The sequence below is a fragment of the Globicephala melas genome, chromosome 15, assembly GCF_963455315.2.
Source record: "Globicephala melas chromosome 15, mGloMel1.2, whole genome shotgun sequence".
Classification (NCBI taxonomy): domain Eukaryota; kingdom Metazoa; phylum Chordata; class Mammalia; order Artiodactyla; family Delphinidae; genus Globicephala; species Globicephala melas.
The window spans coordinates 28,018,452-28,043,590 of record NC_083328.1 but is presented as its reverse complement, the minus strand read 5'-3'; the positions used below and the strand labels follow the sequence as shown (position 1 = coordinate 28,043,590).

The 25,139-nt window shown below is 47.5% G+C and overlaps 1 protein-coding gene across 3 annotated transcripts in view; it reads left to right on the top strand.

The window, feature by feature from the left end:
• Window positions 1-25,139, top strand: part of SNX29 (sorting nexin 29) — a 552,967-nt gene that overhangs the window by 128,600 nt on the left and 399,228 nt on the right. For all 3 annotated transcript variants that reach the window (XM_030883986.2, XM_060284206.1, XM_060284205.1), the window contains 2 exons: window positions 1,189-1,252; window positions 3,400-3,528. In XM_030883986.2, coding sequence (XP_030739846.2) covers window positions 1,189-1,252; window positions 3,400-3,528 — 193 coding nt within the window. The remainder of the gene's footprint in view (window positions 1-1,188; window positions 1,253-3,399; window positions 3,529-25,139) is intronic.

Below are 25,139 nucleotides of genomic sequence, written 5' to 3'. Positions count from 1 at the left end.
GTGCCTGGGCATCCTGAGTATAAGGGGACCGAGGGACCTGCCTATTTATCTGTGTCCTCTTCCTCCCCCATTTCCCCCTTCTTTCCAATTTATTTGTACCCCAACAGTGTGGGGTAGTGTCTCTTAGGTGTGTGTAAAGGACTGAACAAGATAGCGCCAGTATGGGCTTTGAACAGAGCTCGGCAAGTAGAAGCGTTCAGATTTTAGCTAAAAAAAAAGAAACCAAAAACCATACTTCTTCCCAAAAGAGGACTTGAAGCAGCATATTAAAACAGATTGAAAAAAATAGAGTGAGATGGGTTATATGTAAATTGGCGCCAGGTGGAGATACAGGTTGGCGATCAGAGGGAGGGTTGGGACACGTCGTGGTGGCCACAGGGCCACGTGCACTCACTGGACTTGTAACTTTGGCTGTGAGCTTCCTCACAGCCAGTCCCAAGAGGGACATAAAGTTCACAGGGTTCCTTAGGGAAAAAAATAAAACAAAACTGGCTCTCCAGGAGAAATTCACAAGTTCCTGGTCTTGAGATCTGAGTGTTATGGTAAACAGTGCACCGTGGATGGACAGTGACAAGTTTTTGATGTAGATAGGAAACGTGGGCGCTTACTGATTTTAAAGGGGTGATTTTCTATCACTGAATGCTTTCCAACGTTGAAGATGTCGGGAGAGTCACTCCTATAGGTAATTATGGACTGTGCATTGGAGAGGCCCCACCCCCCTTCAGAGTCTATGGGAGTCAGCGCAGGAAAACCAGATCTCTTAGTGAACTTGAGAATTTCTGTGTCGGTATGGAGTCAGTTGTCATGTGATCTGCTGTCTGATCTGCGGTTGATAAACAGCTGTAACTGGGAACATACTCTTGTTCAAAACAGTTGCTGTCCGGTAGCAGAGACTTGGAAAAGCGCTTAGAAATTACCAGCCTGTTTCTTCTGCAGCGGCTGATTATATTCACTAAGGAAACGCCTCCACAGTTATTCTCATCCTGCTCTGCCTTTGGGTTTTGTGTGGCTAATGAGAGTGATTGATTGAGCCCACTGGATCTCTTAGACTGTATAGGAATTATTTTTGAAAGGGAAAAGGGAACTTGTCTAGACAAGTGGCCCTAAATAGCACATAATCCAGACCCGTGTGGGGCGGTGTAGCAGGCGGGATCTGCCGGTTAATTTGGACTTGGCTTTCTTCCTTAGGTGAACTGCGACAGGCCATCGTGGCCATGATGACCAGGAAGGATGAGCTGGAAGAAGAGAACAGGTATCGAGAGCTCCGTGCTTGAGGGGCAGTCTACCGTGGACATTCTACATCTGGGGCAGAGAGAATATCACCGTGAAGGAAGTTTTGCTTTATTGGCAGAGTTGTGACCAGTGATTTCTTATTTTTTGGTCAGATGTACCACTTTAGCATATATATTGTGGCTTGAGTGTTAGCAAGGAATGAAAACCGTATGATCCTCGCACTATCTTAGAACAAACTGAGAATTTGTAAAGCCATCTTTTTTATTTTTTAATTCTTTTTTTAAATAAAACAGCCTTTGAGATAGAATTCACATATCATTCACCTATTTAAAGTACTCAACTCAATGGGTTTTAGCATATTCACAGATATGTGCGACCATCACCAGAATTTTAGAACATTTTCACTACCTCAGAAAGAAGCTCCATCCCCATAGCCGTCACCGTGCGACCCTCCTTAAGTAGTGGGTGACCTTTAATTCAGGGTCTACCCGTCATGTTCCAAGCACTAGAATACTTAAAATTTTCTCAAGTCAGGGACACATAGGGCAAAATGGCATTTGGAGTCTTTTGACTTCCCCAAAAGCCTAGTTGCAGGCACCGAGAGGCCAAAGGGTCTTACTCATTTTGATTCCCTGTTGAAACCAGGGCTAGATACCAGCCAGGTGTTAGCCATGCTGCTCCTGCTCGGCTGCCCAGACGTGAGCTGCTCCACTGCCAGAACCTCGTCTTGGCCACAGGGTGCTCAGTAGAGGGGTTTGCATGCAGTTATCTGCCGAGGCTCTGCGAGCATGACGGGCTGCCTCCCTGCGGGCCAGGGGACGGGTGTGTGTGTGCGTGTGTGTGTGTACGCTCGTGTCACCCTCTTATTCTTGTGCTCAGAGCAGGAATTGTGTCCCTAGTGACATGCAGTCGTGATTCTCCTTTTGAAGCCTCGATTTGGGCCCCGCTTGACAAGCTTCTCCCTCATCCTTTATGGAAACATATGAAAGCAAATAAGCGTGATTTGGAAAACAAAAGAGTTTTTTAAAAAAGGAATCTTCAGACAGTGCTATTTTGCAATGAAAATAAATTCCAGTGACAGGCTGTAGACAATGTAGGATGCTTTTTCCTTGATCCAGCTGGGGCCATTATCCTGGAAAAAGCCATAGGTTTTGTCTTACCTTGTAAAGAACAGTCATCACTGTCTGGTAATTTCTTCTTCCCAGCGAGAGAAAAAAATCACACTGTGTTTGTGTTGGGGGGTTTCCAGGCCCCAAGAGGGGAATTTTCTCAAAACTTTCCAGGAACACACGTCTTGGCATGGGGGTGGGGTTCAGTGAGCAGTGAGGGTGGGCAGGTTCAGACACTTTTGCTTATGTGCTGATGTCACGTGGCAAGTGTCCTCTAGATTTAGGATGTAGCTGCACCAGAGTTAGTAAATGTTCTATAGAAATAGCCATCTGAGGTCCAGCGACGTAGATGGTCAGAAGAACCCTGCTTGGCTCATTTCTAGGTGGTAACTTGTGATTATTTCTGGAAGAGCTTCTGCTTCTCTGCTGTTTAAGACCAAGGATGACAGATACGCAAGTGAATGTGTTCTGGAGGTTAACACACTCTAAATATAATATAAAACACATTCTATGCAATGTCAGATTGTATAGCTCCATGAGATACTCTGTATGCTTGTTTAACCTGGAGGTGGCGATGGAGCAGGGGTAAGGTGCGCTTTGTGGCAGGAGAAATGAGACTCCCGTTGTCTGTCAGATAACCGGAGCCTGTCTTCTGCTTTTGTGGTTTAGGTGGTTCTTTTGGCCTGTCCTGGCATCCTTTCCTTTGTTGAATCTCCTGCGCCGTGCGGCTGTGACAGGATGTCTCGGTTGAATGGGCTGCACCTCTGCGTGGGATGTCTTGAAGGGGGCTTGCCTGGGATTGGCTCAGCTCATTGTTTTCCCTTGATTTAAGCTGCCCACAGGCTCTCAGGGCCACAGAGCCAGGCCACAGATGGTTCCCGGGGACTCATCCTAATTTTGCTTCAGAGGCTCTTGAGCAGAGTTTGGTATCTCCTCAAATCAGTTTATATGAGATGGACTTGAACTGCAGTTTATGCAGAGCCTTGTGGAAGATGAATGAACTAAGATTTGACTTCATGGACTCTGGGTTGACAGCAGGTGGGCCTCCTCTCCCCAGGTCACTGCGGAACCTGCTTGACGGTGAGATGGAGCACTCAGCCGTGCTCCGCCAAGAGGTCGACACCTTGAAACGGAAGGTGGCCGAACAGGAGGAGCGGCACGTCACAAAGATCCAGGCGTTGGCAAGGTAGGGGAGGGCAGAGGGACTGGGGGGGAGGCTTTGTTCAAACCCCAAGCACACCTTTCATCAATATTTTTTAACTAAAAAAAAAAGTGACCAATGGAAATAAAATTTATGCATCTGAAATTTAACTTACTACATTAAATATTGAATAGTATGTATGCACGTGGTTCAATATCCAAAAGGTACAAATGGTTAAACTCCGCCACCCCCAGCCACCTGGTTCGCCCCTGGAGGTGGGCAGTGTTGCCGTCCCAGAGATGCTCTGTGCATTCCGTGAGCAGATGCGTACATTCGGACGCACAAACTTTTTCTTCCTTTCACTTCCCTCCCCTCCTTCCTTTCTGCCTTGGTACAAGTGGTCACGTATCCTACACCCCACTCCCTCCACAGCTTAGAGATTGTTCTGCGCTGGGTACACGGAGCTGCCATCTTTCTAACAGCCCCCGATACCTCATTGCCCGCCTGCACCAGGATTCATTTGGCTGGCACGCCAACAGCCAGGCACCCCGGTTGTTTCTAGCCGTTCACCTCTTCTAATAATAATAACCTTCGCATTTGTTATTTTGTCCCAATATGACTCTGCTTGCCAGAGAAATTCCTGGAAGTAGAATTGCTGGGTCAAAGTGCAGTGCCTTTCTGAGTTGGATAGAGGTTGTCAAGCTGCCCTCCAGGGAGGCTGGGCCTCACCCAGCACAGCCCTGCGCCCCGGGGCGGATCCGACTTTGGGGTCTTTGATAAAATCACAGGTGAAAGCAGCGCTGGCAGAATATTTTTCACTTGCATTCCCCTAATTCAGAGTACGGTTGAACCTCTTTTTTTTTTTTTTGGGGGGGGGGTAGGAGTTTATTAATTTATTTATTTTTGTTGTGTTGGGTCTTCGCTTCTGTGCGAGGGCCTTGTCTAGTTGTGGCAAGCGGGGGCCACTCTTCATCGCGATGCGTGGGCCTCTCACTATCGCGGCCTCTCCCGTTGCGGAGCACAGGCTCCAGACGCGCAGGCTCAGCAGCTGTGGCTCACGGGCCCAGTTGCTCCGCGGCACGTGGGATCCTCCCAGACCAGGGCTCGAACCCGTGTCCCCTGCATTAGCAGGCAGATTCTCAACCACTGCGCCACCAGGGAAGCCCCTGAACCTCTTTTTATCTGAGCCATCTTATTATATTTCCTTTTCTGTGACTTTGTTTATATCTTATTAATAATGAGAACTGTAAAGCAACCGCCCCCCGCCAAGCTCCAGCTCCCATAATAACATGCATTGTTACTGAATTTGTTCACATGCAAACGTATCTTTATGTACTGTACTTAAAATCTGCAGCCTGTCACTCCTCAGGCCACCTCCCTCCACCACTGAAGCTTCATGGTCACCATTTCTATATGCCTGGATGTGGCATTTCATTGAGTTAATGCACCATATTAAAGTCAGCATTTCTGATTGCTGGACACTTGAGTTCCAGTTTTTTTCCCCATTTTAGGTAAAATAAGCAGTTTATCAGGTCATTCTTTAAAACTACTTTAAAATTAGACCAGGAGATAAACCTGACCTGTGGATGTGCAGGGGATGTGCAGGGGAGCCCAGGGTTAAGTAAACCGACAGAAGCAGCGTTTACCATCCTCGTGCTGTCAGCACATGTGAGTGGCACTAATGTAATTGCTATATACATGTAACTGAAAGTTGGCACCGTGATCCCATATTTAATTTTAATTTGAACTTCTCTCCTTTGTTCACATTTGAAAATGACATCTCAAGAGCATCACAGTCCGTTAAATGACTATGATAAATACAGTCCCAGGTGCCTAACTTGGCATTTTCTCAACCAGACCTGCATCTTACCTGGCCATGCTAGGGTTCTGTGTTGTAATTGCGTTTTATGTTGTCATAAAGACTGAAGTCTGTGGAGTCTTGGGTTCTGAATCATCGAAGAAAGACAGACTTCTGTCGCCTGTCATTTTTATTGTGTTAGGAGCCAGCTCAGCCTTGAGTCCCTGCTCCATTGCTTGCAAATTGTGCGTTTTGGGTGAACTGCTTCACTGCCACAAGCATGCGCTTCCTCGTTTATGAAACGGAGAGGATGATCTTATCCCCCTGCGCGGGCCCAATGAGGAGGAGTGTGTGTGAAAGTACATAAGGCGCTGGGCAGCGATGTGCTATTGGAGTGTGTTTTACAGTAAATGTATTTTGAGTATATGATAATTTTTGGGTAAATTTTATTTAGCCCATGAATGGAATAGAAAAAAATAACTTCTTAACTGAGCAGGTTTGTAATCTGAAGCCTCCCCATTTAAGCAGTGGGTAGCTGAGCTTTTAAGGTGCCTGGAAGTTTGCAGTTTGCAGGTAGAAGGAACATGTATAAAGCAGGCAGACACTTTAGAAGGAGAAAACAGGAAGAAAGCAAACGGAGCAGTGGGATGTGTAAGTTTTGAAAAACTCAACTGCTGACGTGTTGCAGACAGACTTGACCTCTGCCAACTGTCAGAACTTTCTCCGGGCTTCTGGCTGCAGGAGGAGCAGCTGTCAGTGTTGTCAGGTGGTGGACCCGCTTGGTCAGTTGTGGCTTGGGGGCTGGGGGGTGCTGTCACCGAAGGGACACAGGCAGGATGTGCAGGGTCACAGGCTGGAGGCGAGGCCCACATGCGTGCACCAGGGCTGCTCTGTTCTAGGTCCCCGTGTGTCCAAGTGGCAGGTTTCATAATGCGGGTGGTTTAGCCTAGTGGTTGGTGGCACGGATTCTGGCGTTGGATCCTGCGGGTCCGATCATGGCTCTGCTGTTTAGTAGCTGTGGGACCTCGAGCAGGTTACTTAACTTCTCTGTCTCTGTTTCCTTGGCTATGAAATGAGGATAAGAGAAGTCTCCACCTCGTAGAGTGGTTAAATGATAAAAGGACAGACCATATGTCGGCTCCATGAATGTGCTTCATAAATGCTCAAAAATGTTAACTATCATTATCATTTTTCTCTAGTATAATAATTATATTACTAAGAAACCTTGCCTAATCAATAGTTGTATTTTAACGTCAGTGGTGCAGAAAGAATTAAGAATTAGGCTATTTCCGACTCAAGAAAGTGAAATTATTTCTGCCATGAGTATGCTAATGCTAAGAAGCGTGTTTGGGTGTATGTGGGGCTTACTGGCTCTGAGTGTAGAATTGTAAAAATGGGAACATCCCTGAGCAAACCTAGCGTTTTAGTACACGTTCATTTTGCTCAAAATTAATGGCTTTCCTTTTGTGCTATCATGGCTCAACAAAGAGCAAGGTCATATAACCAGCCCAGTGCCTTTGTGGCGCCAAGCAGCTGCTCCTTGCTGGGCGGAGGCATTGTAATCAGTTGCTGTTCAGGGTCGGTAAGTCTCATTCCTTGAATAATTGATTGCCTTATTTCCTGTGGAATTAAGAATACTCAAACTAAACAGCAAGGTCCTATGGTATAAGCACAGGGAGCTATATTCAATATCCTGTGATAAACAGGCTATGAAATGGAAAAGAATATGAAAAAGAATATATATATATGTATAACTGAATCACTTTGCTGTACAGCAGAAACTAACACAACATTGTAAGTCAACTATATATACTTCAAAAAAAAAAAAAAAGAAAGCTCAAGCTATGAGACAGGTGTTAGCAGAAAGAAAACACATTTACCTGAGCAGAAGTACCTCTGAGGGAAGCAAGGACAGGGTTGTGGGGTTATTGCAGGGACATTTTCTGCTTCTGCTCTTTGTATTATTTACCCCTGGCTGTGTAACAAATTATCTCCAAACTTGACAGCTTAAAACAGTGAACGTTGAGGATCCTCTACGGTTTCTGTGAGTGAAGAATGTGTGAATGGTGCAGAGTTTCTCATGAGGTTGCGGTCAAGCTGTTGGCCAGAGCTGCGGTCATCTGAAGGCTTGACTGGGGCTGGAGGGTCCACTTTCCAGCTCCCTCACGTGGCTGTTGGCGGGAGGCCTCAGTTTCCTGCCATGTGGGCCGCTCTACAGGGCTGCTCACAGCCTAGCGGCTGGCTTTCCAGAGTGAGTAACCCAAGAGCAAGGGAACACACCCAACATGGAAGCCACCACAGTGGCTTTTGTATCCAATCTCAGAAATGACACATGATCACATCTGCCATATTCTGTTGTCACACAGCTCAGCCTGGTTCAGTGTGGGAGGGGTCTGCACATGGTTGGAATACCAAGAAGCAGGGGTCATTGGGGGCCACCTTGGAGGCTGCCTATCACACCCACCCTGGGACAAACACTACCCCAGTCTTCCTTGGCTGGCTTATCCTTCTCCCCATTCTGTCCCTGTGGTTTGGCAGGAATGACCCCACCACTGCCCCACCTGCGCTCCAGAGCAGGACGGATGATGCCGGCCTGGTCAGTCAGCTTGTTCCATCCCTTGGCCACGATGATTGGGTCACAGGATGGCGTGTGGCCAAGCTGATCTGGTAAGAGCCAATTCTAGCATTCTTGGGAGCATATGATGGAAGCCAGGGGTTGCTGGCAGCTGTCCTTGCTGCCGTGCAGGAAGATCCTGACCCCACATGGTGACAACACACTTGTGGAGGGAGGGAGGAACCAACAGGTCCTAATGATACTGTTTGAGCTCCTGGATCCCGTCCTCCCTGAATCTGCTTTTCCTCTGGACTTGTCAGTTATGTGAGCCGATAAATTCCTTTTGTTACTTGAGCCAGGTTGTTACTTGAGCCAGGTTGTGACTGGTCTCTCTGTCGCAGTCCTGAGTCCCGACTAACCAGGCTGCCTTGTGTGGTTATTAGGGGATCAGAGCGAGTTGCTCTCTCTGTGCATGAGTAAAATCGCTCCCTCAGTTACCAACTTGCCAGGGCCGTGATGCAACCTCCTTGTTGTGATTACCGAGGATGTGAGGGAGGTGTCTCGAGGAGAACCTGCTGGATCATTCCACAGAGCACTGCTCAGGGCCTCTCCTGCCTGTGTCTCATGTCGGAACCAGCCTTCCGAGCGCCCTTTTGTCACGGCTTTTCTCCTCCTGAGGCGTTCTACTAGATGTGTGACTGGGGTCATTCCCTCCCCCTTCTGAGACTCTGGTTCTTCCTCTTTAAATGTTTGAGGGGGTAGTGGGTGTGGGGCCCTGTCCACACCTCATGTGCAGAGACGTTAAGCAAGATGCTGTGCATGTGTCTTGGTCACTGCTGGTGTGGAAGGGCCATGTCTCATCCTCAGCAGGGGAAGCAGCACAGACTCCTGGCTCTGCCACTCACTAATTTCTCAAATCTCCGGTTACAACCGGGGCATAATAATCTTAACTAATATTCATGCTTTTGATGGCAGAAACCCAAACCAAATTAGCTCGGGTCCGCAGGGGAATTTTGTGTTGCTGGAACTGGTCCCGGGACCTGGGTGCTCCCGTGAGGTCAGTGCTCTTCCCCCCTGCTCTTGGCTCCGTGTTAATGTCGGTCTTAGTGCCTCTGCACTCAGCAGCAAAGATGACCTGTGTGACACCAAGCCCCCTGCAGGATCCAGAGAGAAGAGACTCTTTCTCCAATGTCCATATGTAACATTTCAGGAAGACTCTTCCTTGGGCGTGTCGTGGCCAGGAGTGAGCAGAGGCCATGACTGACAGCCTTGCCAGGTCCCCAGGGCAGGTGGGGGGGCAGATGAATCCTGTCTGTTATGCTTCCTCGTAGGATCGTGGGGAAGATGACACGAGCTCATGCTCCTAAAGCACTCAGCGCAGCTCGAAAATTATCACAAGTGCTCAGTGGGCGTTCCCTGATTTCTTCTTCCTAGCTGCTGCCTTGGCCAGGCATGGCGAGGGGTGCTGAGGCTTGGCCAGAACCTCGTGGGTCCTTCACTTGACCCATTTTCCCCTGCAACGAGCATCTTGGAGCCTTTGACTACTGGCCTTCATTTACCTTCAGGCCTCCTGGTGTTATTTTTCCAGCCCTGCCGGCCCAGCATGTGTCCCTTTGTTTATTTGTCCCTGTTGGGCTGCCGAGCAGTGATCTGATGTGACAGCGTTCTGCATGTGAGACAGAACTGGTCTGCACGATCTGTAAGTGAGGCTGGACCAAGGAGCTTGGGAGCCCTGCTCGTACCACTCCGTCCAGCCCCCTGGGAGGCCTTTATTGGCTTTCTATGAAGGTTTTAAATCTCTGTTTCTGCCCTAAGGCTCAGTCTCTTGTCTTTTTTTTTTTTTTTTAATTATTAGAGAAAGATGAAGACTGCTTTTTGTGAAAAAGAACAATAAACATCTTGTGTCCATCTAAAGACATTGATTATGTTTTTAATCAAAAGAGGCAAATGGTCAAAGTTGAGAAAGTCAAACATGGAGGATACTGGCTTGAATTCTGAGCCTGTCGTGGGTTAGGGATGGCATTTGGAACCAAGAGTTGGTTCTTTTCATCGCCAACTCCCAGTTGGAATACATTCTATGACAGGGAAAGCCAATAGTAGGTTTCATCCTGTTGCCAACTCTGGGAGTGGCCGACTGGGGTTTTGGGTTGAGAAGGATTCTGGGGTCTCATCTGGGCTCAACAGGAGGGAGTGCTGAATTGGTGATGTCTGTCATGGACAAGAATTTGCCATCCCTACACTAGTGCTGGTATAAAGTCCCGAAGCCAAGAGGGCAGAGTCATACATGAGACTGAAAAAGGAAGAATCTGTCATTCTTTTATGATGTCCTGTTGTTCAGTTCTGTCTCATGAAAGAAACATGCTCTGGAGGACTGTTTCAAACCCATTACGTAAAACAAAGCAAAACTGTAGCCAGGGTGAGTAGAGATCAGAAATAAGGTCCAATTTTTGTCTATATATATTTCAGAAAATTAGCACTTGGTTTGTTGTCTGATTCTAAAAGCCCATGGTTGAGAACTGAGAGTTGGGAAGGCAACTGAGAGTGGGGTTCTTTCACGAGAAGATGAGTTGCTATAGTGGACATTGTATTGTTTCCTGAAAAGCCCTCCCCTGCATTTTTCCCACACTGGAGAATCATCCATGGCTTGGTTTTTCAATTCTTTTCCTCTTGGTTGGTGGTAGGGGTTGAACTCTCCCAGACACCAAGGGTCAGCCCTGATTTGTCTAATCTGGTCAAGATAATTCCATCTCCTTTCTGAAATGATTGGTTCAGGTAACCATGGCTTGACCCAGCTAGGTGTGGTGATTGGACTTGGTTCAGGAAATGGGCACGTGATCTAATTCTGGAGATGTGGTTGAGGTTTGCTAGGGCTTTGGAAGAATGTGGTCCCTTGGTTGTTGGATGGCTGGAGTGGCTCCCTTTAGAACGTGTGCTGTGAGGGTGTAGAGGCTGGAACTGCTGTAGCCATTTTACCACCACGAGGGAGACAGCCTGAGGGTGAAGCTTATGCTACAGCTTGGAATGGAGAGGAGGGGCGAGAGAACTGGTTCTTCCTTATAGTATCAAAGGGCTGTTAGATCAACCTCCCCTGGAAGCCAGATTTTCCCCTTGTGTTGGCCAGTAAATCCCATTTGCTAGTTAAGCCATTTTGATTCAGGTTTTCTGTTTCTTGCTTCATCAGGAACACTCACCGACACAGAAGGCTTTGTCCACCATCTCCTGCCCCACCACTGGCTAGGTCACATCCCTCTGTGGCTGTCCTTCCATGGGAACCAGTGTCCCGCTATAGTTGTATTAGTGTCAGTTGTGTCTCTGTATTGTGTTTGCTTTTAGGCTGTAAGCTCCATGAGGTCAAGGACCATATGCCTCTGTGCTTTACCTTGTTTGTCTTCCTTGTCTCTGGCATCACACCTGGCACACAGTAGGTGCTCTGTAATAGTGGTTAAATGAGGGAGGGCAGGGACCATGGGACCAGTGACAGCGCCACTTAGTCCGAGTCTTACTGAGGAACGTCAGCTCTTTGGTCACCTGACAGCTCTCCTCCTGTTATGCCTTCCCTCAGCACAGAACTGTCGGACTGAGCTTAGCTTCAGATCTGTCGATGGTTGTCATTTGCCCCACGGTGATGTTCTGGTCAAGCTTGGTGACTTGTGGCTTTCTGGAAACCCCTCAGCCGTCTACTTAAATCTTATCGATTAAGATAGGTAGGTAGTGTGAGATCTCTCAGTATGAAGTGATGGAAACCCGCTGAAAACTGGAGCTGTTGATTGGCTTGTATAACTGAAAATTTCGGAGAAGAGCTAGCTCTCCGCCCAGCTGGACCCAGGGCCTTGGGGGGGGGGTGCCTGTGGGACCTGCTTCCTTCCGTGTCTCCCCTTTCTTTCCTTCGCTCACAGCTTCATTCTCAGGCCTGCTCTTCTCTCGTGGTGACAAGAGGGCCCCCCGGCCGCACTAGGCATAAATCCCATCGGCTTGGTACCCAGTGGAAGGAGAGCATGTCTTCCCGAAAGCTGGGGAGAAAGTCCCGGGATTCACTCTCAGTTCCCCAGCGGGATGTGTTACTTTTGCTGCCGGGCCTGGGTCACGTGCCCACTGGAGCCAGGAGGTGGCTCGCTTTTCCTCACCTAGCCACGCGGAGCAAGAACAAGCGACAGAAGCGTTTCCTCAAGAGGACAGCCGGGGAGCATGTCCCATCAGGTGGGGGTGGGTGGTGGGGAGGCAGAGCGTGGGTGACCCCTGCGGTGGGCGCAGCTCCTCGTCACATTTGCAGACTGTAGGTTTCCTGCAGTAGAGGTATTGTCGTTCTTGAGCCAGCCCTCCCGTGAGTGATGGTGAAATCTGGGCTTCGGGTCATCCCAGCGTCTCTGCGTGTCTCTCCTTGGTGGGATGTTTACGTCTGATATAATTTGGCCTCGTTAGCAAGCACCTAGTCCAGCCACTTTGGCATGGTTAGACATACAGTTCTCAATTTTAGCCCAGTATCCCTTAAAAAAAACCCACCCCCTTTACTATCCTGAAATGAAGTTCATAGCTAACATACCCTACCTGCACAAATAATTTAAAAAATCAGTATAACACCCTAACTCTAATATGAAGGAGAAATAATAGGAAACTAATTTATAATATTAATACAAAGTAGATTACAATATATATTAGCTGGGCATGAGCTTTGCTAGAAAATAATGATGCAGTTAAGTGCTCATACCTACTTAAAATGCATGTTTGGATTTAAAGGCGGTAAGATCAGAAGTCACTCTTTAGAAGAAGTACAGAAAATGAAAGAGCAGAGCATGGGTGGACCCCAGGGTAAAAACTGGTTTATTCAGTGTATAGTTAATGAATTCAAGGACAGGCTGAGATTACAAACAAGCTTTGCACCCACGTAATGGGCCATCGGGACCACTGAAAGCATGGCAGGATGTGGTTTGCTCTTGGTTGTGTGCAACTGTCTTGTCTTTCAGGACAGTTCGTAGCCTTAGTTCTCCCAGTGCTGGTAGCACATTATCCTTGTGGTGACCGAAAGCATCTCGACACTCTGGCCTTGCTTAGGCTTCGCTATGCTTTACAGTCACCCGGGGAGCTTTACAGCTGTGTCCACTCCCAGTGAGAATCACCGCTTTAGCCCTTGCTGCAGTGTTCTCATCTTCAAGTTTGTAAACGTACCTTCAGAATTGTGTGTTCAAGAGCCTTGTGGTCCATGTTCACGTGGCCCCTCTTTTGGACCGAACCCTGACCACACGGAATTATCCGTTGAGCTCCTGGTGTCCTGGCCCACCTGCCCCTCCTGTCCTTCACTTTTCCTTGGGTACAAAGCGGCCTTCCCCAAGGTTGCTGGCGCTCGCGCTCCGCTGAGTCTCACTAGCTGAGTGAGTTGTGCTCTTCGTCATTCTCCCGCACGTCCTTGTCAGCAGCTGACAGGTCCTTGGTGACTCACACCAGAGCAGCCAAGGAGAGCGGAGTGCGTGGGGGCGGGACTGGCGTGTGGGGACAGGGGTGAGGACAAGACGCGCCTGTCAGGGCAGGAGACACCATGGCACAGGAGGAGGAGCTGGTTTCCTGAGGTTTAATGCTGCCGGGATCCAGGGAAAGATGGTTGGTTAGTTAATACTCATTTGTTCATTGGTTGATTCACTTGTCAAACACCTATTCTGTGTGAAGCTGGATCAGTCAGAGAAACCAGAGACAGCTGACTAACCTCTAGGTGCTGAAAATCAGGGGAGGACTATATAAACACAGACTTTAACCTTTTGGCCAGTAATTCCCTGTGCTCCAGTTGAGGTGGCCATTCTTGGAAGGAAGTACTGGGCAAGCCTGGACTTGAGTCCAGCTTCTGAAGGCCGGGACTAGAGTAAGGTGGGTGAGGCCCCTAGCGTGCAAAAAAAGGGAGGCGCTCGCTCTGAGGGGCCTGCGAGCGCTCCTTCCACTTCCAGATGTGTGATCTCAGCTGGTCATTTCACCCCTGATGCTTCTCCTCTAGAAAACTGAGACATAGTAGTCTCTCTCTTCCAGGTACTATCAATACACAAAAGATAACGCACGAGAAGAGCTCCGCACAGCGAGCACCCTTCATAAGTACTTAGTAAAAGCCAGCTGTGACTGTTATTACCGGTTTTGCGCAAGTAAATTATCCCTCCATTCAAGGCTGCAAAGAGCCACTTTTGGCAGTTAATCTAGCCCGCCGTTGCTCGGATGTAACTATCTAATAAAGAATTCTCTGGGCTAAGGAGCTAAATGCCTTATTTAGACTTGGCTGTAGATACATTGCAGTCACCAGGGGAGCTTTTTTAAAAAAATTGTTTATTATTTATTTTTGGCTGCATTGGGTATTTGTTGCTGCGCACGGGCTTTCTCTAGTTGTGGCGAGTGGGAGCTCCTCTTTGTTGTGGTGCGCGGGCTTCTCATTGCAGTGGCTTCTCTTGTTGCGGAGCACAGGCTCTAGGCACGTGGGGTTCAGTAGTTGTGGCACGTGGGCTCAGTAGTTGTGGCTCGCGGGCTCTAGAGTGCAGGCTCAGTAGTTGTGGCGCACGGGCTTAGTTGCTCCGCGGCATGTGAGATCCTCCCAGACCAGGGCTCGAAGCGTGTCCCCTGCATTGGCAGGCAGATTCTTAATCAGTGTGTCACCAGGGAAGTCCCAGGGGAGCTTTTAAAACTGCTACGACCAGGCCGCTGTCCAGACCAATTACATCAGAATCTCTGGAGGCAAGACCCAGACTGCTCAGGTGCAGCCGAAGTTGACAGCCCGTGGCTCAGAGCAGCGCATCTCAAACCGTAACGTGTCCACCAGGCACCTGTGGGTCATGGTGGACCTCGGACTCCTATTCCGCAGGCCTGGGCGGGGCCTGAGAGCGAGTATTTGTAACAAGCTCCTGGGTGGTGCTGATGCTGCCCGAGGCCACACGCCGCTATGAGTGTCCAGGGCTCACACAGATGCTGGTGATGATCTGAAAGGGGAATTTCAGTGGTTCGAAACCCCTGGGCTCTTAGAACGATGTGAAGGCACTTGTGATTTTTTAAAAATCTCAGAACCAAGTTTGGAGTTAGTTTTTGTTTGTTGGCTTGTTTGAAGAAGGCAAAGCATGCTATGGTCCACTATAAGAATTAGCACTATTAACATTTGTCATGTTTGCTTTTCATTTTACTTTTAACTGAACTATAAACAACATGCAGGCTTGCTTTTTGTGGGTTTTGGAGGATCTGCATGTGGGCTTTTAACACGAGCCCATCATTTTGCAGCTTGCCTTGCTTGCCCACCGTCAGGTTGAATGCTTTTTGGTTAAGATGCCCACAAGGGGGATTCTGGGATGGAATTCAGTCATGACTGGCCAGTGTGAGATTTCTTGAGAAAGCTCTTGTTTCTGTGCTTAGAAAAATTACTTTTGGGACTTCCCTGGTGGTGCAGTGGTTAAGAATCCGCCTGCCAATGCAGGGGGCACGGGTTTGATCCCTGGTCCGGGAAGATCCCACCTGCTGTGGAGCAACTAAGCCCGTGCGCCACAACTACTGAGCCTGCGCTCTAGAGCCCGCGAGCCACAGCTACTGAAGCCTGCGTGCCTAGAGCCCGTGGTCGGAAACGAGAAGCCACCGCAATGAGCAGCCCGCGCATGGCAACAGAGACCCAACGCAGCCAAAAATAAATACATTAATTAATTAAAAAAAAGTTGGAAAAGATAACTTAAAAAAGTTACTTTTAAGTTGTAAAAGCAACATAACAACTTGAAATGAAAAAAAGAGTCCCAAATCTCACGACCCTAGCATGACAGTTATTTCTTAGTTCATTTAAGTACAATTTTTACATAGTTATACCACCATTAGTGTGGCCATGCAATTTTTTTTTTTATAGAAGCATAGTTGATTTACAGTGTTGTGTTAGTTTCTGGTGTACAGCAAAGTGATAAATTTTATGTATGCATATATATATAGATATATAGACACAAACACAACACGTATATGTATATTCTTTTTCAGATTCTTTTCCATTATACCTTATAACAAGATATTGAATATAGTAGGACCTTGTTATTTATCTATTTTATATGTAGTGGTCTGTATCTGTTAATCCCAAGCTCCTAGTTTATCCCCCACCCCGCTCCCACTTTCCCCTTTGGTAACCATAAGTTTGTTTTCTATGTCTGTGAGTCTGTTTCTGTTTCATAAATAAGTTCATTCATGCCTTATTTAATTTAATTAATTTATTTTTGGGCACATCATGCAGCATGCGGGATCTTAGTTCTCCGACCAGGGATTGAACCTGTGCCCCCTGCAGTGGAAGCGTGGAGTCTTAACCACTGGACCGCCAGGGAAGTCCCTCTGTCATATTTCAGATTCCACATAAAAGTGATATCATATGATATTTGTCTTTCTCTGACTCACTTCACTTAGTATGATAATCTCTAGGTCCATCCACTGTTGCTGCAAATGGCATTATTTCATTCTTTTCTTATGACTAAGTAATATTCTATTGTGTATATATACCACATCGTTATCCATTCATCTGTCGATGGACACTGAGGTTGCTTCCATGTCTTGGCTATTGTAAATAGTGCTGCAGTGAACATTAGGGTGCATGTATCTTTTCAAATTAGAGATTTCTTCAGATATATGCCCAGGAGTGGGATTACTGGATCATATGGTATCTCTATTTTTAGTTTTTTAAGGAACCTCCATACTGTTTTCCATAGTGGCTACACCAGTTTACATCCCCACCAACAGTGTAGGAGGGTTTATACAGGCAATTTTTATTTTGTTTATAATATTTTCTTGTGTTTCCCTGTAGACTTCAAACTATGTTTAAGTAGAGATTTTTACCCTTAGAATATAAAAGAAATGCACAAATTACAATCCTTAAGTCTGGGAAGAACAGAAAAGTTTAAAGAAGAAAATCACTTGGACACAGTTACCGTTAATGTGTTTTATTCCAGTTTATTTTATGTGTACATTCACTTTACATAATTCAGATCATTCTGAATCCATAAATTGATGGTCTGCTTTGAAAACCAGTAAAGTATAAGTAAATGTAAGTAGAATATCCCTATGCTGTTCGCTTACGTGGATGTTACTGTTGACGGCCGTGTAGAATTACATGTTGGGTTATGTCCTTGTTTCTCACACCATTTCCTTTTCTAACCATTTCCCCCTTCCCCTCTTTTTAGAGTTAGTATTTTCATGAACATATTTTTTTGTCCACTCCTTCTTTTATTTAAAAAAAAAATCTTGAGCTGGATTTCTAGAAGTGGAATTCTCATTTTAGAAAGTATGAGTATCTGTAAAGACTCTTATTTTTTTTATAGTAATCTTTTATTTATTTATTTATTTTTATATTTTTATTTTTGGCTGTGTTGGGTCTTCGTTTCTGTGTGAGGGCTTTCTCTAGTTGCTGCAAGCGCGGGCCACTCTTCATCGCGGTGCACGGGTCTCTTCACTATCGCGGCCTCTCTTGTTGTGGAGCACAGGCTCCAGGTGCGCAGGCTCAGCAGTCGTGGCTCACGGGCCCAGTTGCTCCGCGGCACGTGGGATCTTCCCAGACCAGGGCTCGAAACCGTGTCTTCTGCATTAGCAGGCAGATTCTCAGCCACTGCGCCACCAGGGAAGCCCTGTAAAGACTCTTGATTCCTATTGCCAAAATCCTTTCCAAGAAGAGGCGACTTGATCCCCCCTCCCCCATCAGCCTATGGAGGGCCTGCTTCCTTGGCGTTTTTAATGGCTGTGTAGCACACCACAGTTTACTTCGCGGTTTCCGCGTGGTTAGTGTTTAGGCTGCTTCTAGTTTTCTGAGATTGTAGATAAAGGCTCGGATGATATCCCCTTGTTCTGCTCTGTCAGTTTCTTTCCTCAGGCTGTATTCCAGGACTGAGGTCATGGGGCAAAGGATACTAAGGCTTTAATGGCACAAGTTATGTGGTTCTGGCTCCAGGGTGAGGCAGGAGGACCCACCCACTAGAGCTTTAGCTGGTTCCATCATCATTCATCACCACTTGGCTTCTGCTTTTGTGGCTGTGGAAGGTGCAGGTATCCTTGGCATGAGTGATTTCCCAGCTGATTTTTCTTTTGGGAGCAGAGCCGCGGGAATCCCTCACAGGCCAGAGAATGGAAATGCCAAATGCATTCATGTCTGAACTTAGAACCATGAACGCTGCTGGAGAGCCATATACATTCCTTCGTGACCCTTTCAGAAGTTTGTGACCTGTGTCAGTTTCCTAGATACTTTTTCCAAATGAAAATGATGGGCAGGAACAGACAGAGGAGCCCTGTACCATCTCTTAAAGCAATCGCGCGCAAGGGAGAAAGCCACGTGCTTGTTTATTTTCTCTAATGCTTCTCGAATCCAATCAAAGACTCAGGTTTTGTTGACGAACTAAAATTTTTAGGGAGTAAGCAGCAAGGTATATTTGCACGCACATCTGCATTTTGAAGCACGTGCCACCGTGGAATGGTTCAGTGTCAGAGCCGTTAGTAGTCGGCGCCAGATGTTCCCCACAAAATGTGCACCAGACACGGAATTGGGTGGTTCATCAAGATGCAAAAAACAGGCAGCTGTTAAGGGAAAAGGGAGGTGGTTGTGTCTGAAATGTTTCTTAAGCCCATCACTTTGCCCCATCAAAGCACAGAAGCAGGAGGAGATAAAAAATTACCCAAACCAATCAATGTAATAGAACTTTCATTAAAAGGTTATGATAATTGTCTGCTGGGGAGGGAAATGTGTTTGCCATTCATCAATGCTCCATTTGCTGTCTTTTTTTTTTTTTTTTTTTCCAATACGCGGGCCTCTCACTGCTGTGGCCTCTCCCGTTGCGGAGCACGGGCTCCGGACGCGCAGGCTCAGCGGCCATGGCTCACGGGCCCAGCCGCTCTGCGGCACGTGGGCTCCTCCCGGACTGGTGCACGAACCTGCGTCCCATGCATTGGCAGGCGGACTCTCAACCACCGCGCCACCAGGGAAGCCCCTATTTGCTGTCTTTTCTAATGAGAGGTAGGTAGAAAAGTCTAGAGGAGTAAACACAAATAACAGAATGGCTTTGAGGGATAACAGAAGAGCCCAGGAAAGGAGACCAGCGGGGGGAGAGATGATGCTACCAAGCAGACGTCGGTGTTCGTGTTACTTGAGAGAAATGGTTGAAATTAAACAGCTAGACCTCACTGATCCCGGGAGCTGGGGCCCTTTGCTCAGTTTAACGCCCTGGCTTCTTCCTCTTTGCCTTGGAAGAGGCAGAGTTGGTAAGCTGGTTCTCCGTAGAAAATAATTTTTCAAACCTTGCCTTTCCGGTACGATTCACAAGGTGGCAATTTCCATGTCACTGAACATGAAGTCTGGGTCTTAAATATAGCCAGCATGTGAATGCCCTGCAGGCGGTGACAGTGGCAATGACATCACTGCTAAGCAACTTCTTGTTATTTTGGAGCCGGGGAGGGGAGCAGCAGGAAGCTCAGTGGAGGGGAGATATTCTTGGCAGCAGCAGTAATGCACTTTAAAGAGAGACAACTGTCAAGTCTAGTGGCTCTGGAAGTTTGCAAAGTTTATTTGTTCCGCGAGCAAACAAAAGTTCACCGAGTTCGTCCCGGGTGCCAAACGCAGACAAGGCACAGACACAGACATGTGAGATGCTCACCTACCATCACGCGGCTCACACCAAACAGCCATCACAAAGATGTTTTATTTTAAGCAGAACTGTTTCTTCAAATGCAGTCTTTCTTGGGAGCTCCAAATGTAACCTTGCTGAGAGCTGAGCTGCACGGTTGGAGTGGAGGGCGGGGGTCCTGGAATACCACCTGCTGAACTACTAAACCCCCATGTGAGCCGCACCGAAAAGGCAATTTACAAATGATCAGCTAGTGTGGAACAGGTTTTCCTTTGAGTTCGTTTCTCTCGTTTCTGGTAACGTGGAATAAGGAGTTGTTAGGGCTGAACTAAACCCGCAGATGGTCCCTGCAGCTCTTCTCCATCTTGTGAGGCTGTTTCGTTTCTCAAGGTGGTTTCGCTAGGAGTGGAGTTAACTGTGTCTTATGAAATATTCTTGTTTTCCTCCTCATTTAGTCATTGGTCTGTCAAATCTCATAGTGCAATCTCTCCCCTTCCCCTCATTCTTTTTTCTTTTTTTTTTGTAGCATTTATCATCTTCTGATATGTTACTTATTGCAGTCAGGTGTTACTGCATTTTTCTCTTACGCTGTAGGCCTTGTGGGGGCAGGGAGCTCTGTCCCATCTGTTCACAGGTGGATCTATCCTGGGGGCCTGTGCAATGCCTGGCACATAATAGAGCTCAGAGATTTGTCAGACGAACAAACGAGTATTTGTCAATTACTTCTCTGTTGTTGCTCTGCTGTGTTTCTGGCTTAAGTTTCTAAGGTCCTTTATGGTCTAAGGTGGCTGCTAGAGCACTAGCCATTACATCTACATTCTCAGCAGCAGGAAGGGTGAAGCAGGGGAAGGGTAAAAAGAGTGTGTGCCAACTGCTTTTAAGGAGGTTACGTGCAAGTCACTCAATATAGTTTCTCCTACGTTTCAGTGGCCTGTACTTATTCTGTTAGGGATGCTGAGAAATGTGTTTTTGTTTTTTAATAGGATACATTGTCACCCTAAATAAAACAGAAGAAGGGAAGAACAGGTATTTTGGAAGGTGCATAGCGGTCTGTGTTCAGTGCCTTGCACACTGTAAGCTCTCACAGAACTAAACTAAACATAGAAAACCCCACTTCTGTTGTTACATAGAGTGACGAGGTAGCTTAAGTTCTGTTCTGTGGTCATCAGTATATCAGATTGACCCCGTGGTGATTAACAAAACAGCTTTTGAGTCAGAAGGACCTTGGCTTAAATCCCTGTATGAGCTGTGTGACCTTTGGCAAGTTACTTTAGCTCTCTGAGCCTCAATTTAAAAAAATCTATAAGATGGGGATAATATAAAACTTCCTCAAGGGTGATAGAGAGGATTAAGTGATATAATGCAGGTAAAGAAACGTGGCCTGGTGTCTGAAGCCTGGAAGGTTAATAAATGGAGGTTGTTATATGTCATCCCAAGACTTTTATCACTGTCCTCAGTCAGGTGTGTTTTCTAGATGTCATCCACAGATGACAAAGACATGATCTCTGTGTTCCAGAAGCTCACAGAAGGGCATTCCAGGAAGAGAGAACCGTTTGTGCAAAGGGAGAGAGGCAGGAAGCCGGAGGACATGCTGAGAAAGCTTCAGGTAGCTGCAGCGCAGCATCCTGGAGTCTGGGGTACACGTGGGGAATGACTAAGGAAGGGTCTTGAAAGGCAACCTGGGGACAGAGTCCAGAGGTCCCAGTGAAGCGTTTGGTCAGTGGGGAACTAAGGAAGCCTTTAAGGAGGAGGGTAATGCATCAGATCTGTTCTGTGGACAGTTCCCCCTCCTGGGCTCCACAGAGAAGTGGATGGAAGAAGGCCAGCCTTGGAGGGGAGAGTCTGGGCTCCAGGTGCTTTGAGCCATTCAAGCAAGAGACGATGCTGGTCACATCTAAGCCGGGCCAGCAATTCCAGAGAGAAGATGTGGTGGGTGAGACAGAGGGTGGCATCAGCACTGGCTGGTGTGATGCTAGTTGTCCCTTTCTTGGCTTAGAGTCTGTTTTCCCAGTCGACGTTGTTACGTGGGGGTGAAGGGAGGATAAACAGGATGTAAACGAAGTACTTCACATGCCCAGCGTAGCTTCTCGAGGTAGCAGACTAGCTCCAAGCCAGGTCCTTGCTGGCACCAGTATGTTTACTGCAGACGTTTACTTCATTCCTGAACCTGTACATCTTTGTTAACCTGAAGCCGTTAAGTGGCAAGTCCTTTGAAGAGCGAGTCAGCATTGCAACTTTAAAAACCTGCATCCGGTGCCCAGGAACGACCGCTAATGAGCTAATTATTGCCCATCAATCATGTCTTGAGATCGTGTGTGCAAACTGCATCCCTTTGTGATTACCACGGTCACAGGGTCAGCTGGCCCCAAACTTTCGAGAAGGAGGTTGTCCCTGGGTCACCAGTGGGGGTCAGACTGTGATTTTGGTTCATTTGTGCAGATTGGGGCTAATTTGTTTTGGCTGCTTTATCTGAAATAGAAATTGCTCAGCAGAGACGAGAGATGTGGTCATTTAACAAACAGATGTGCTGGGATGGGGAGCATGAGGTGGGATGTGACCTGGGTTTTCCTCCAGGTTCATTGCTGAGGGGGATATGACCTTGGCTTTGAGAGGACCTTAACCAGGCCAAGATGCCTTTTCCCCCTCTGCCACATGGCCATAGAGTGAAACTTTTAATAATGGATTGCTTATGTTGCTCATTTAACATTTTTTAAGGCATCTTTCAAATACATACCAAAGTAGACGGAAGAGTGTAACAAACGCCCATGCACCCGTCACCCAGCCTTTGCACTTATCCACATGCACCCATCACCCAGCCTTTGCCCTTATCCATATGCACCCATCACCCAGCCTTTGCACTTACCCACATTTTATCACTTGTTTCCACCCCATCCCACTGTCTGCTTTGTTTTCTGCTAGAGTACTTCAAAGCAAATCCTAGATATTATGGCACCAGTAAAGGATTCATTACATAGGAGTCTCTAACAGATACGGATTTAAAACACATAACCACATGGAACGCTATTATCACACTTACTAAAATGAGCACCAATCCCTTGGTATCATCTAGTGTGTAAGTTCAGAGGTCCTCGGGTTGTCTCAGAGTTTTACAGCAGCTTCGTCTGAATTAATTCTGAATTCACTTTCTAAAGTGTAAATCAGCTCCTGTCATCCCCATGCTTAAGACCCTGTGTTGCACACAGAAGAAAAAATCCACACTCCTTCCTGTGGCTGAAGCCCCGTGCCGTCTGACCTGCACCTCCCACTTCCTGCCAAGGAGCTCCGCTGTTGCTCCCAGAGCACCATCCCCCCCCCCCAGGTCTTTGTGTGGCTGCCCCTGCCCCTCATCTCTGAAGAGAGGGCCTCCCCCTTCCTCCCCCAGGCATCTTCTCTTACCCTATTCCTCACACTAACTGTTGTCGTCCGTTTCTCTGTGTTTTTGTTGGGTACAGACCTTCCGCTCATGGGTGCCGGTTCCCCAAGCTTGGCCACCGCTGTTCCCCCAGTGCCTGGCACCCAGGAGCTGCCCAGCCAGAGTTTGTGGAGTGAGTGGACGATGTACAGCACAGCCCCCTCTGCAGTGTGTGACCTGGAAGCCTGCAGCACTCACCTCTTGGGGAAAAGTATTAAAAAGGGAGTTTCTCCTCCTTTCTTGTTCCTCTTCTTTTCTTTCTGTTTTGTAATGGCAGTGTTGGCAAGGGCGGTTCAGCCTCTCAGAAGCTGTGCCCGTGGTGGTGGTGGTGGTTCACATGAATAAGACACTCTAGACACCACGTCATAGAATCCTTGGTTTCAAGAACTTTTTCCTTTTAAGAGGAGGTCCCAAACCCGCCTTTGAATCATCACTTCCCACATCCTGGACAGGAAAGTTCTTTACAGATTGGGAAGCCAGCGTACCTCCAGGCGGTCATTTCAGGGTTCTGCCTCAGGTGGCATCTGGAGAGGAGTCACTTGCCTTCCCGGAACCTCCTGTTGCTCGTGCGTAAGTGGGGCGGGCCATCACCCCCAAACCAGCAGGCGGCCAGGCCTTCCTCGGGCTCCTTCTGTGCATCCTGCACAGAGAGACCAGTTTGTTTTAATTGGTGACTGTGTCAGGCCAAGAGATGAAAGCAGCACAGGCCCCACAGGTCCCTGGAACAGATGCTGCCCATTAATTATGGGCAAAATGTATTTAAAATTAAAAAAAAAATTTTATACAGTTTTTTAAAGGTAACTTTCCATTTACAGTTGTTATGAAATATTGGCTCTATTCCCCATGTTGTACAATATGTCCTTGAGCCTGTCTTACACCCAAGAATTTGTACCTCCCACTCCCCCACCCCTATACTGCCCCTCCCCACCATCCCCACTGGTAACCACTAGTTCTCTATATCCACGCGTCTGCTGCTTTTATGGCAAAACATATTGTGATAGCTAGCTTTTCAGTGTTTCCTGTGCATCAGGGATTGTTCTGTCTCATATACATCTGCTCAGTTAATCCGCACAGCAGTCGAAGCTGAGTACTGGGGTTTTCTCAGGACCGATGAAGCAGCTTGCCTGAGGTCACACGCACGGTGGCAGGGCTGGGGCTTGAACCTCTGTCTGCCTCCAGACCCTGTTGTCAGGCCCCCTTGACATCCACTCTTCCTGGTCATCAGATGGTTTTTGTCCTGTGCAACTGTCACTTGTGACAAGTGTCTCTTGTCATGTCTCTTTCTGTAGGGTTTCTTGGTCCCAGCCCTGGCTGTTTTTAGTCAATGAGAATGATGGTTTAAAAGGGGCCACGTCCTTCATTTTCAGCTGCAGGGAGGGACATTTCATCTTCCAAAATTGCCTGATTCTGAACCTTCTATCTTGTTCCCCTTTCTAAACTACTCGGCCAGGCTCATGCCAGGTTACAACGTGGGCCAAAAACTTGCCCACATTTTGCCTTTCCCTGAGTCTTTATGGCGAATGCATGTTCTTCAGAAAGTTTTATGTAGCGAGGCATTGTGATAGGAAGACCAGTTGCTGAGCTTTAAATCGAAGAAAAACAGAAGGCAATTTGTCCGATGTGTTCCAGTTCTGTTCTTCTGCCTTCTTCGAGTTTGAGTCATGATTTCCTTTCACTTTGTAGGTTAAGCTGCTGGGAGGCGGTCTCTCGGGGGAATGTTCTGTTAAAGCATTAAGAACAATTACATGTAAAGTCCTTTTTCTATTTCTACGCATTTGACATGTAAATAATTGGAAGTGTGGTTCTCTTTTGCTCTTCCTTAAAAGACTTCTAAAAGCACTGGAATGAAATGTGTTTTAGGGGGCACTGGGCGCAGGCTGACCGTAGTTGCCCAGAGAGAGAAAAAACGTACTTATTTTTGGAGGTTGAAGCTGATGGCCTAGGCCCGAGTGGTCTTGATATAGGGCAGGCGTCCCCTCCCCTCAGAGGCCCCTGAGTCGGAGCAGGCCGTTCTCCTCCTCCTTGCCTCACTCTGGTTTATGATTGCGTATTTGTGTGCATCTGTGATGAGAGTGCGTCTCCTCTGCAGGACTCGGAGTCCCGTGAGGGAGGGGGTCCTGGCTCTTCCCCTCATCTCTGGCTCTTCATCCTCAGGCCTGAACCTAACGCACAGCGGCTGATTGGCGTCTTTGGAATTTGGAGGATGATCGATGTAGGCTTTCCCTCTTACTCCCCACGCCCTTGCCCTTCCACCAGCGATTCTTTCTGCTGGATGCCCTCATTCTGGCTTTTCACCTGTCCACTTCCTGTTGGTGCTGG